The sequence below is a fragment of the Crocuta crocuta genome, unplaced genomic scaffold (assembly GCF_008692635.1).
Source record: "Crocuta crocuta isolate KB4526 unplaced genomic scaffold, BGI_CrCroc_1.0 scaffold50, whole genome shotgun sequence".
In the NCBI taxonomy this organism is placed as follows: domain Eukaryota; kingdom Metazoa; phylum Chordata; class Mammalia; order Carnivora; family Hyaenidae; genus Crocuta; species Crocuta crocuta.
In genome coordinates this window covers 2,441,693-2,452,595 of record NW_027527428.1, presented here as the reverse complement: position 1 = coordinate 2,452,595, position 10,903 = coordinate 2,441,693, and the positions used below count along the sequence as shown (strand labels likewise).

At 44.0% G+C, this 10,903-nt stretch overlaps 2 protein-coding genes across 3 annotated transcripts in view; one reads left to right on the top strand and one right to left on the bottom strand.

Annotated features, from left to right (window-relative positions):
• The window catches only part of KCTD2 (potassium channel tetramerization domain containing 2), a 17,573-nt gene extending 17,086 nt beyond the window's left edge, over window positions 1–487 (bottom strand). Inside the window, exon 1 of the mRNA XM_077756114.1 lies at window positions 275–487. Coding sequence (XP_077612240.1) covers window positions 275–487 — 213 coding nt within the window. The remainder of the gene's footprint in view (window positions 1–274) is intronic.
• ATP5PD (ATP synthase peripheral stalk subunit d) lies at window positions 116–5,283 on the top strand. Of its 2 annotated transcripts, none has more exons than XM_077754219.1 (6): window positions 116–210; window positions 2,318–2,448; window positions 2,725–2,821; window positions 4,059–4,130; window positions 4,874–4,936; window positions 5,084–5,283. In XM_077754219.1, the coding sequence occupies exons 2-6, from the start codon at window positions 2,327–2,329 to the stop codon at window positions 5,213–5,215; spliced, it is 486 nt and encodes a 161-aa protein (XP_077610345.1). In that variant the 5' UTR covers window positions 116–210; window positions 2,318–2,326; the 3' UTR covers window positions 5,216–5,283. The 2 variants fall into 2 exon arrangements, with proteins under 2 accessions (XP_077610345.1, XP_077610350.1); XM_077754224.1 differs by lacking the exon at window positions 116–210 and adding an exon at window positions 592–761.
• The last annotated feature ends 5,620 nt before the right edge of the window (window positions 5,284–10,903 follow it).

The window sequence follows — 10,903 nt, the reverse complement described above, 5'->3', positions numbered from 1 at the left end:
GCGCCCCCACCCAGCTCCTGGGGACCCGTGCAGGGGAGGTGCCGCGCCCGCCCTTGGGGGCGGGACTTCCGGAACCAGCCTCCATTTCTACGGGATGACCGGCGAAGCAAGGCCCTCCCCTTTCGCGTTGGGATTGGCTCAGGGAGGCTTTCCGGTGACCCGCTTCCGTTCCTTGCTGCTTTGGACTGTGGGCCGCCCGGGTAGGTGAAGGTGAGTGGGGTTTGGGGCGTTGGGTCCGACGCTGGCCGGCTGCCCTGCTTTGCCTCCTTCAGACCTTGCGCAGACCCTTGTCGCACCCCTGACGAGGACGCCCGGCCCTGTCGTCCCACTGGCAGAGTGTCCGGGTGTAGTTGCAGCCGCCGCTCTGCTCCGCGCTCCCTTCCTTTCCCCTCCTCCGCGCGAGGTCGCCGGGGTCGCTTCGCCACCTCTGACCGAGGTGCTTCCACGCACCTGATCTGTTTCGGTCCACTCCCACCGCGGCCGACATCGGCAGTCCGTTCTGGGGGCTGGGGAAATGTTACCCCGAGATAGTATTAACTTGTTGAGGGACTCTCAGTCTTTTCCTCTTGAGGGTCCCAGCATTCGAGCGTGTGGAAGGTTCAGAGCAAGACAAAAGCGCCATCATTTATGAAGCCTGCCTGCGCTGGTGCTTGGAAAAGTCTCTGTCAAAGCGCTTATTTCTCTGGCGTTTTTAAGGGTCACCTGCTCATCACCTCCACTCCTGGAAACCAGCTATACCTGAGAGGGAAAGAAAGCAAGAGGCAGGTGTTGGAACAGTTTAAGATTCCGAAGAGGATTTCTTTCACTTCCCTTGTGATCCACCCCGTAGTTCGTAAAGACTTTTGATATTCAGTCTTTCTCCTAATGTCTGGTATTGATCTTAAGTTTAGTTTGACTATTTTCTCATTTTTTAGTTAAAAAAAAAGGCTGTAACCACTTTCCATATTCTCTCACATTCACACATATCGAATACCTATGTTAAAGTTATTGCTAGAATGCACAGGGCATGTGCTAGTGCCGCAGAGGATAATCAGACCTGAATAAGAAAGTGCAGGTATTACCAATCCGGTAGGGAGGGGATAGAGAGCTTCTTAAGCTTGTATGAGACTGTAGGGCACATTGGCGGGCACAATTTCACTTGGTGCTTTCTAAAAAAAACTTTTTAAATGTTTATTTTTAAGAGAGAGAGAGACAGAGTGCGAGTGGGAGGGGGGCAGAGAGAGAGAGAGAGAGAATCCGCCCTGTCCTCCAGGAGCTCAACGTCAGCACAGTCAGCACAGAGCCCAACGCAGGGCTGGAACCCATGAGCTATGAGATCATGACCTGAGCTAAAGTCTGATGCTTAACCGATAGAGCCACACAGGTGCCCCTTACTTGGTACTTTTAACAGACTTTTGAGATAAGCAGGGCCAGTATTATCCCCATTTTTTAGATGAGGAAATTCCGGCATAGGGTCTGCTCTATTTAAGCTTTGCTGAACTCAGGTTCTGTGCACTGGATAGAATCAGTGAATAAAATGCACTTAATCTGGGCAGAAATGTATTTAAATGATTAACTTTTGTGCAACGCATGAGTATTACTTTAGCAATGTTTCCGAAGATGTGTGAAGAGCAAACACTAGAGAACTGGGCTTTTAAGGATGAGTAGGAGTTGGGGAATAGAGGGGGACAGGCTCAGGGGAAATAATGTAGTTATATGCCAGGTTCCATGCCTTGAATTTGAAAAGCTAAACAGTCCTTATTTAGTAATCCTGATTCCTTTAGTTGATAAATAGTCACCAAGTGTTCAGATGCTGCTGCTCTATTTCTTAAAGATTTGCATATTTCTAAGGTGCTCTTTAGAGGATTCACGCTAAGAGCCCCCCCCTTTTTAATAGTTTATTGTCAAGTTGGTTTCCATATAACACCCAGTGCTCATCCCCACAAGTGCCCTCCTCCATGCCCATCACCCACCCTCCCCTCCCCTCCCCTCCCATCTGCCCTCAGTTTGTTCTCAGCATTCAAGAGTCTCTCATGGTTTGCCTCCCTCCTTCTCCCCCACTATTTTTCTCCTTCTTCTCCCCCATGGTCCTCCGTTAAGTTCCTCCTAATCCTCCTATACATGCAAACATATGGTATCTGTCCTTCTCTGACTTATTTCACTCAGCATAACACCCTCAAGTTCCATCCATGTTGCTACACATGGCCAGATTTCATTCTTTCAAATTACCATGTAGTATTCCATGGTATAGATAAACCACATCTTCTTGATCCATTCGTCAGTTGATGGACACTCAGGCTAAGAGCCCTTTTTTGATCTGATCTGTTTTATCTTCCAGAATCTCGAGATGGCTGGGCGAAAACTTGCTCTAAAAGCCATTGACTGGGTAGCTTTTGGGGAGATCATACCCCGGAACCAGAAGGCCATTGCTAACTCCCTGAAGTCCTGGAACGAGACCCTCACCTCCAGGTCAGTACCATTCTGAGAGGGACCATCTTAACTTGCTACGAATGTGGAAGCAAAACAGTGCTTTGGAATTACATACGAATTTCCAATGCTCTTCTGGTGTAAAGTAATTCCTATATTTTACAAATGAAAGTAGTTTTTTGGCATTCCTGTGATCCCTCTCCTAGAGAAAAGTGTGATGACAGCTCTAGGCCATAGGAATAAGGAACAGGGAAAGTGCTGTGTGAATGTTCTGTTGCTCATAGAACAGTCTTAACTTTTTTTTCCTCATGTGAGCAGGTTGGCTACTCTCCCTGAGAATCCACCTGCTATCGACTGGGCTTACTATAAGGCCAATGTGGCGAAGGCTGGCTTGGTAGATGACTTTGAGAAGAAGGTGAGACGTCGGGCAGCTAAAGCAGTGGTCTTGTGGCTTGTGGGTACGGAGTAGAACAGGAAGTAATTACATCCACGCAGGATGACACCGTGGAAAGAGGGGTGCTGTTAACCGGTCCCATATTAAATAAATATAATTTTACTCTTGGGGAAAAAAAAACAGATCCCAAAGGAAGCTCAGGAAAAATGGGTGTGGCCAGAGGTCTTGAGGTGGTAGATGTATATGGTAAATGCATAGAATTCAGGGTGTATTCATTGGCAGGTGTCTTACTCAAAGCAGCAGCCCATACAGGGGCACCTGGGTGGCTCAGTTGGTTGAGCATCTGACTTAGGTCATGATCTCACGGTTTATGGGTTCAAGCCCTGCGTCGGGCTCTGTGTTGACAGCTAGCTCAGAACCTGGAGCCTGTTTCTGATTCTGTATCTCCCTCTCTCTCTGACCCTCCCCTGGTCACGCTGTCTCTCTCTCTCTCTCTCCCTCTCCCTCTCTCTCTCTCTCTCTCTCAGAAATAAATAAAACATTAAAAACAACAACAACAACAACAAAGAAACAGCCCATACAGCCTTAATCAGGGAGCTAGAGGGCTGTGAAGTTAAATGTTTCCATCCCACTCTTCTTGAATTATTTTTTTGCCCCTCACCTGTCTCCCTAACACCTTTTTCTACCCTTTCATTGTTTTTCTCCTCTTTCTGCTCCTTTTTACTGTGTCTCGTGGCTTCATTTCTCATCCACCAATCTCCTCTTCTGCTGTTTACATGTTAAAACTCAGTATCCGAAATTTATTTATTTATTTGACAGATGCTTTTCAAAGGCCTGCTCTGTGCCAGGTGCAGTGCTGGGGCTGTGGGATTAGGCAGTCATCTAAGGAGACCGTCTCTGTCTCTTTTCTGCACACATTACTTCTGCCAGTCAGTCCATTAGGGTTTCGTTTGAAAGAAGAATCAGAGTTTCTTTAGACTACAGAGTTCTAGGAGGCCGTTTTCAAGATCATCAAATGCAACCGTCCTTTTCAGACGAAGAAACTGAAGCTCATTGTCATAAAGAATTGTCCAGTTAGTGACAGGACTGAGAACCTTGAGCTCTTGTTTGCATGCTAATGTTCATTCTCCTGTAACACTCTAGATGCGTACTGGTTTTCTCTTGGGATGGAGAATGTTTTTATCTAGAAGGATTGGCAGTTTTGAGCCCTTTCTTGGACTCCCGGGTATATTAGTAACAATTGTGTCTGTGTTTGTAGTTTAATGCCCTGAAGATTCCTGTGCCAGAGGATAAATATACTGCCCAGGTGGATGCTGAAGAGAAAGAAGATGTAAGTAATTGAGACTCTTATTTTAAAATTCTCCTAATTCCTGATGGCTCTGCATTTCTTAGAAGTTAGGTGAAGTAGAGTGAATTAAAAGAAGTAATAAAATAAAACTCTAGAAAATGCAAGTAATCTATGGCAGCTACTGAAGCAGTTACCTGGGAATGGGAGGGAAGGGGTTGATAAATCTGTTCAGTGTCTTACTGTATTGCTGGTGTCACAGGTGGATACATATGTCACAACTTTAATTATATGCATTTTATTGTATGTTAGTCATACCTCAACTAAGCTGTTAAAAATAATTAAGGAGTTAGAATTAGGTAGGGAAATTATCCAGGGTAGCAGGCAAATACCTAACTATTTGCTTGAAAGTATGAAAGCCAAATGTGGGAACACAGGTGGCTCCACCGAAAAGAAGTCTGGCGAGGCCATCAGCCGGCTTATCCTGACTGTTCAGTAACCAGCCCCTGTGAAATACTGGCATTTTGTAGGTTGTCTAGATGAGCAAATTGTTGACGAACCCTGGTCCTGCTATCATAAGCTGGCTCTCCCGTATGGCCTTCTTTGTGCATTTAGGAAAAGCTATAGTTTACTTCCCAAAGCACGCTCGCCCCAGGAGTCCGCATGTGCAGGAGTCTGCCCGGAACGGGAAGGCAAGAGCGGTGGGCTCTGGGACTTTTCTCTCGGGAGCCTCAGAAACAGGACAGTACAACCTGGTTTCAAAACAGAACGTCTCCCTTCTCTTTAAGGTGAAAAGTTGTGCTGAGTTTTTGTCTCTCTCAAAGGCCAGGATTGAGCAATATGAAAAAGAGGTAAGAATGAGCCTTGGCCGTTGTCTGTAATGTTTTCTCTGTCTCTCACAGCCACACTCCTTTTACCCAGTGGCAGTAACATACCTTGCATTCATTTTTGCATCTCTGTGGCCCTCTTTACCTTAACCCAGTTCTCCCTCCTTCCAGCTAGAGAAGATGAAGAACATAATTCCGTTTGATCAGATGACCATTGAGGACCTGAATGAAGTCTTCCCAGAAACCAAATTAGACAAAAAGAAGTATCCCTACTGGCCTCACAAGCCAATCGAAAATTTATAAACTTGAGTTGGGGAGAAAGCTCTGGCCCTCGAATTATAAACTCTGGACATTAAAAATAATGATACGGTGCCGTGTGTCTGTTCCTTTGCAGTTGAGATAGTTATAACTCTGAGGTGCCCTCACTGGAAGTGGTCTTTATATTAAACTGGAAAGGTGAGCCTACAGGTGTGTGCTGGTCCAGTTATCTCATGGTTAGGAAGTATAGGAGCCAGTTAGCCCCCACGGCTGCTGAAATCTTAACAATAAGGCTGATGACAGTGTGTCTGACTGGAATATAATAAGGAAGAAACATCTACTGATTCCTTTGAACTTCGTCTTTGCTTTCAAACCACTGGTTCCTAAGCAGTGAGTGCTCCCTTAATGCTTGTCCGTAAGTCAGTCATGAGGACAGATGTCTACATTGCAGACGTAACAGCAGGGTGAGTAGCAAGCAGAGATCTCCTTTTCTCTTTCAGTTCTTCAGCATAAATGTGGGATAAAAGGAAATTTTGTTGCAAAGTTAAAAGCTAGTACAGCTTTGTATTTGAACATAGAAAATTATTTTAATTCCATCATTTCATTAAAAAAATTCCCACTATTGATCTTGGTTAGCAGGACTTCTGAGCAGTGCCAGGAAATACAGGTGGTTTAAAATAAAGTGAGGGGCAGGCATTCGGCCAGCTTAGTGGGTAGAGCATGCGACTCTTGATCTCTGGGTCTTGAGTTTGAGCCCCACCTTGGGTGTAGAGATTACTTTAACAAAAAAAAAGAAAAGAAAAGAAAGAAAGGAAAAAAAGAAGTGAGGTGATAGAAAGCTTTCTATTGCCCTGAGGTTAGAGGACCTTATATGCCTACCATTTTACTCTTGACCATTTAATTGCTGGTTTTAGTCTCCTTGTTTACTGTCTTAGGACTTGTCTTTTCTCATTCACAATGATCAGGATAATAATGAGAATTAAATGTGAAGTTTCCAGGTAAGCATCGGTTTTGAGCAGAGATGTCTGACCGGATAAGGCTTAAATCCTGTAGGACAAACCTGCAAGAGGAGAGGCAGCATGCACAGACTGACAGTTTTGTTGACATTGCTTACAAAAGATTTGCAGATGGGCTGTACTGGAGAAGAGCAACAACGGCTGGTAGTGCTTAGAAAGCGATGCGGTCTTAAAGGGCATAAGCAGAGGAGAGCCTAGGCACCGTCACCCCTGATCGTAGGGGCAGGCGCTATGCTGAAGGTAAAAGGTCTTTTAAGGGGCAAGGGGTGTCCACTTAGAGCTACTGTAGTTATGACAGTCTGTGATGTAGCTGTGCCAGAAGGCCTTTCATGCACAAAGCAGAAATTAGTACCACACACTCTCTGAATCCCTCATTCACTTGGCGCTACGAAGGATTCAGACAAGTGAAACACGGGATCTGAGAAAAAGCTGTTCAGTTTGCTTTTGGAGTGTGGTTAGAGCTCCCCTTCAAGGAGGAACCCAACGCCCACTCTGAGGAAGTCTTGTAACAGAAGTCCCTAGCATTGGAGGGAGAACCCTTTGGAAGACTTACTGGAAGAGACACAAGTGAACCACTGAGAACATGCTCTCTGCCCAAGGCACTTGCATAAGATTGGGGCACAATTTAATTTGTTAATTAATTGTATCCCCTCCAGGGTTGTTTGCAGTTTTTTGCATTGAGCATGCATTGATTTTAAATAAAAATTAATCACTGGGGGCACCTGGCTGGCTCAGTTTGTGGAGTATGCAACTCTTGGGTCAAGCCCCACATCGGATGTTGAAATAATTTAAAATCTTAAAAAAAAAATCACTAGTGAAATAGGATTCTGTTTTTCAAATCAATAGAAAAAAAGAGCAAAAGTTAAAGATAGAAATCGGCAAAAACGAGGGCATCTGGGTGGCTCGGTCTGTTATAAGCACTTGACTCTTGATTATGGCTCAGGTCATGAACTATGATCTCATGAACCAGGAGATTGAGCCCTGCATCAGGCTCTGATTTGACTCCAAGGAGCCTGCTTCAGACTCTCTGTACCTCCCCATTCATGTGCATGCTCGCTTGCTCTCTCTCTAAAATGTCTTCCATTAAGAAAAAAAAACAGAAGTAGCATAAATACAGAAACATACTTTGGATAATGTGGGTCAGTAAAGACCCCCATTAGGAGGCAAATATTCACACTCGGTCAGCCCAAAATCCAACCACAAGCTGTCCATCCAAAAAAAAAGGTATCAAGGGTTTCAATTTATTATTAAAAAAAACTGGCACCTTAGGAGTACCTGGGTGGCTCAGTTGGTTAAGCGTCTGACTTTGGCTCAGGTCAGGATCTCAACAGTTTGTGAGTTAAAGCCCCGCATAGGGCTCTCTGCTGTCAGCGCAGAGCCTGCTTTTGGATTCTGTCTCCCTATCTCTCTGCCCCTCCCCTGCTTGTGCGTGCGCGCGCACTCTCTTTTTCTCTAACAAACAAACATTAAAAAGGAAAAGAAACCTGGCACTGAAGGGGAAAAAATTAAGCATTTATCCTGCCTTTTAATTTTTTTAAAAATGTTTTAAACATTTATTTATTAAGAAAGAGAGAGACAGAGCATGAGCAGGGGAGAGGCAGAGAGAGACACACACAGAATCTGAAGCAGGCTCCAGGCTCTGAGCTGTCAGCACAGAGCCCGACGTGGGGCTCAAGCCCACAAACCGGGGGATAGTGACCTGAGCTGAAGTCAGACGCTCAACTGACTGAACCACCCAGGCGCCCCTATCCTGCCTTTTTAAACAACTGTATTTTGGGATAAACTGATAGACATAATTAATGAAAAGTTCTTTACAAAGTATTTCAGCTAATAAATGTCGAAAAGAGTATTAGAAAAGTCACTATTCTGTAATCCCTAAAGAAATAGTTAACTCAGGCAAAGCGCTCATCAGTGGATGAAACCATTACATGAAAGGTTGAGGAACTTGACCATGATCAGGCTGTCACCTCCTGATGCCAAGGCTATCTCCTAAACCTTCTGATCTACCATATTAAATACATAGCACTATTTGAAATCAGTTTTTTTTTTCCCCAAAAAAGTTGAACCTGAATTTAATCGAGGCATTGAAACTCACTAACAATTGAAAGGAACTATCTGGGACAATCCCAAGAAGGCTCTGTGCTGTTAGTGCAGGGCCCAAAGCGAGGCTTGATTTCATGAACGGAACCAGCCGAACTGTGAGATCATGATCTGAGCCAAAATCAAGAGTCAGATGCTCAACCAACTGAACCATCCAGGTGCACCGAGAAGAAATCCAGGATAGAAGAACAAGTTAAATGACACCATGAAGAAGTAAAGATAAATCCAAAATATGAGACTTTTGACCATTGTTTGTCAACAAGTCAGTGGTATGGGGGAAGGTAAGAGGGAAGGCAGCTTACCCAACATCCAGACTTGGTGTGTAACCTTATTTGGATCCTGGTTGGCACCAATCAACTGTGAAAAGATAATTAAGAGATGAATGTTGAAATATGTGAATGTCTACTGGGGTGAAATCATACAATGTCTGGGATTACTTTAGAATACCTCAGAAAAGGGGCTCCTGAGGCACCAGGGTGGCTCAGTTGGTTAAGCATCTGACTTTTGGTTCCAGCTTGGGTCACGATCTCAGGGTTTGTGGATTTGATCCTGGAGTCGGGCTCTGGTGCTGGCAGCGGGAAGCCTGCTTGGGATTTTCTCTCTCCCTCTCTCTCTGCCCCTCCCCCAATTGGGTGTGTGCTTATGCACACTCTCTCAAATTTTTAAAACAGAGAGAAAAGGGGCTTCTGGCTGGTTTAGTTGAGCACCCGACCCTCGATTTCAGGGTTGTAAATTCAAACCCCATATTAGGTGTAGACATTATTAACAACAACAACAAAACCCCCCAACGCTTTATGGGGAAAAAGGATAAAGGAATTAATGCAGCAAAAGTGAAAAAAATCCTGATGACTGATAAATCTAGGTTGGTTCATTCACTATTCTCTGGTTTGGGGTATGTTTGAAATCTTTCACAATACACATGTTTAAAGGATGGGCAAGAATGTAGACTTATATTACCATCTAGTGAGGTAGAATTCAAGACAAAAACATAACTGTGTCAAATGTAATTCTTTAAAAAAAAAACTTTTTAAATGTTTTATTTATTTCTGAGAGAGACAGAGTGAGCAGGGGAGGGTCAGAGAGAGAGAGTGAGACACAGACTCTGAAACAGACTCCAGGCTCTGAGCTAGCTGTCAGCACAGAGCCTGACACGGGGCTCAAACCAACGAACCGTGAGATCACGACCTGAGCCGAAGTCGGACGCTCAACTGACTGAGCCACCCAGGCGCCCCCAAATGTAATTCTTAAAGGGAACAGTAAACATGAAAAATGATTGGAACCTTGATGTGCTGAAAAAATTAAAATATATGAAGCATCAAAATATATAAAGCAAGAAAAGTTTTAAAAAATCGCTAGAAGCATAACATTTGTAAAGATTTTAACACACCTATTTTGGCATTTGCAAAGCAAATGAGACTATAGCAGACTAATAAAAAGGCTCACTTAGCTTATATACTAAATTCTATGTCATACAAACAAAATAACTGGAAAGTGATAATGTTAGACAAGAAAGAAAGCTTCAAAATAAAAAGAAACGTCAACTGATCCCAGAGCAAATGTTACATAAAATCAACAATTAATAGCTCAAGTATAAATTACAATGACACGAAACAATACAAAAATGCAGGAAACAGAAACTTCATTTTCATGAATTCCAACGAAAAACCAAGCAATTAAAGAATGTTGGAAGATAAAGATAACCCAAACATTTCATAGAAATGTTCAATCCTAGAGGATTAGACAGATCTAGAGGATTCTAGAAGATTCTTTGTCGAGTTCTAGCGTTATACCTTAGTCATGTCTATATTCCCCAGGGCTTAGCACTGTGCTTGGCATTCAGAAGAATCTTAATATGAATTCATAATGAATGAAGGAAAAGAAGAGATTTGGGCTTTTAGGGATTCACATCTAGCTAAGAGAATATCACATATAAACCTTGAATAATGGGGCAAAATACTCTGTTAGTAAATGATGACAGTCATGACTTAGAGAGTCCATACTGTGTTCCAGGCATCCTACTCACTTTACATAAAGATCATCTCATTTACTCCCCACAACAACCCAAATAGTGTATCAGTCATATTCCTCAGTTTACTTGTTTACTTCCTTCTCTCTCACTAGAATGTAAGGACCCATGGAGATATGGTCCTGAAGCTGGTTTTAAGCCTGAAGCCTGAAATCCAGAGAAAATGCAGTGGCTGCAGCGGTACAGTCTAGGGCCATGATGCTGCAGCCATGTGGAAGGGCTTAGGAGCCATGCAGATAGCTTAAGAATAACATCCATGGAGGGGCACCTGGGCACCTGGGTAGCTTAGTCGGTTAAGCGTCCGACTTTCGCTTAGGTCATGATCTCGCGGTTTGTGGGTTCGAGCCCCGCGTCGGGCTCTGTGCTGACTGCCAGCTCAGAGCCTGGAGCCTGTTTCAGTCTGTGACTCCCTCTCTCTCTGACCCTCCTCTGCTCACGCTGTCTCTCTCCTACAAATAAATAAAAAACATTTAAAAAAAAAAAAAGAAAAAGAATAACATCCATGGAGTGCCTGGCTGGCTCAGTCTGTAGAGGGTGTGCACCTTTGATCTAGGGGGTTGTGAGTTCGAGCCCCACCTTGGGTGTACAAAC

What these genes read in the sequence shown, in the direction of transcription:
- ATP5PD (XM_077754219.1), top strand. Translation starts at nt 2,327, where the DNA reads ATGGCTGGGCGAAAACTTGCTCTAAAAGCCATTGACTGGGTAGCTTTT. An exon ending in AACGAGACCCTCACCTCCAG is followed by an intron (nt 2,449 to 2,724) that starts GTCAGTACCATT and finishes TCATGTGAGCAG; the next exon opens with GTTGGCTACTCTCCCTGAGA. An exon ending in ATGCTGAAGAGAAAGAAGAT is followed by an intron (nt 4,131 to 4,873) that starts GTAAGTAATTGA and finishes CTTCTCTTTAAG; the next exon opens with GTGAAAAGTTGTGCTGAGTT.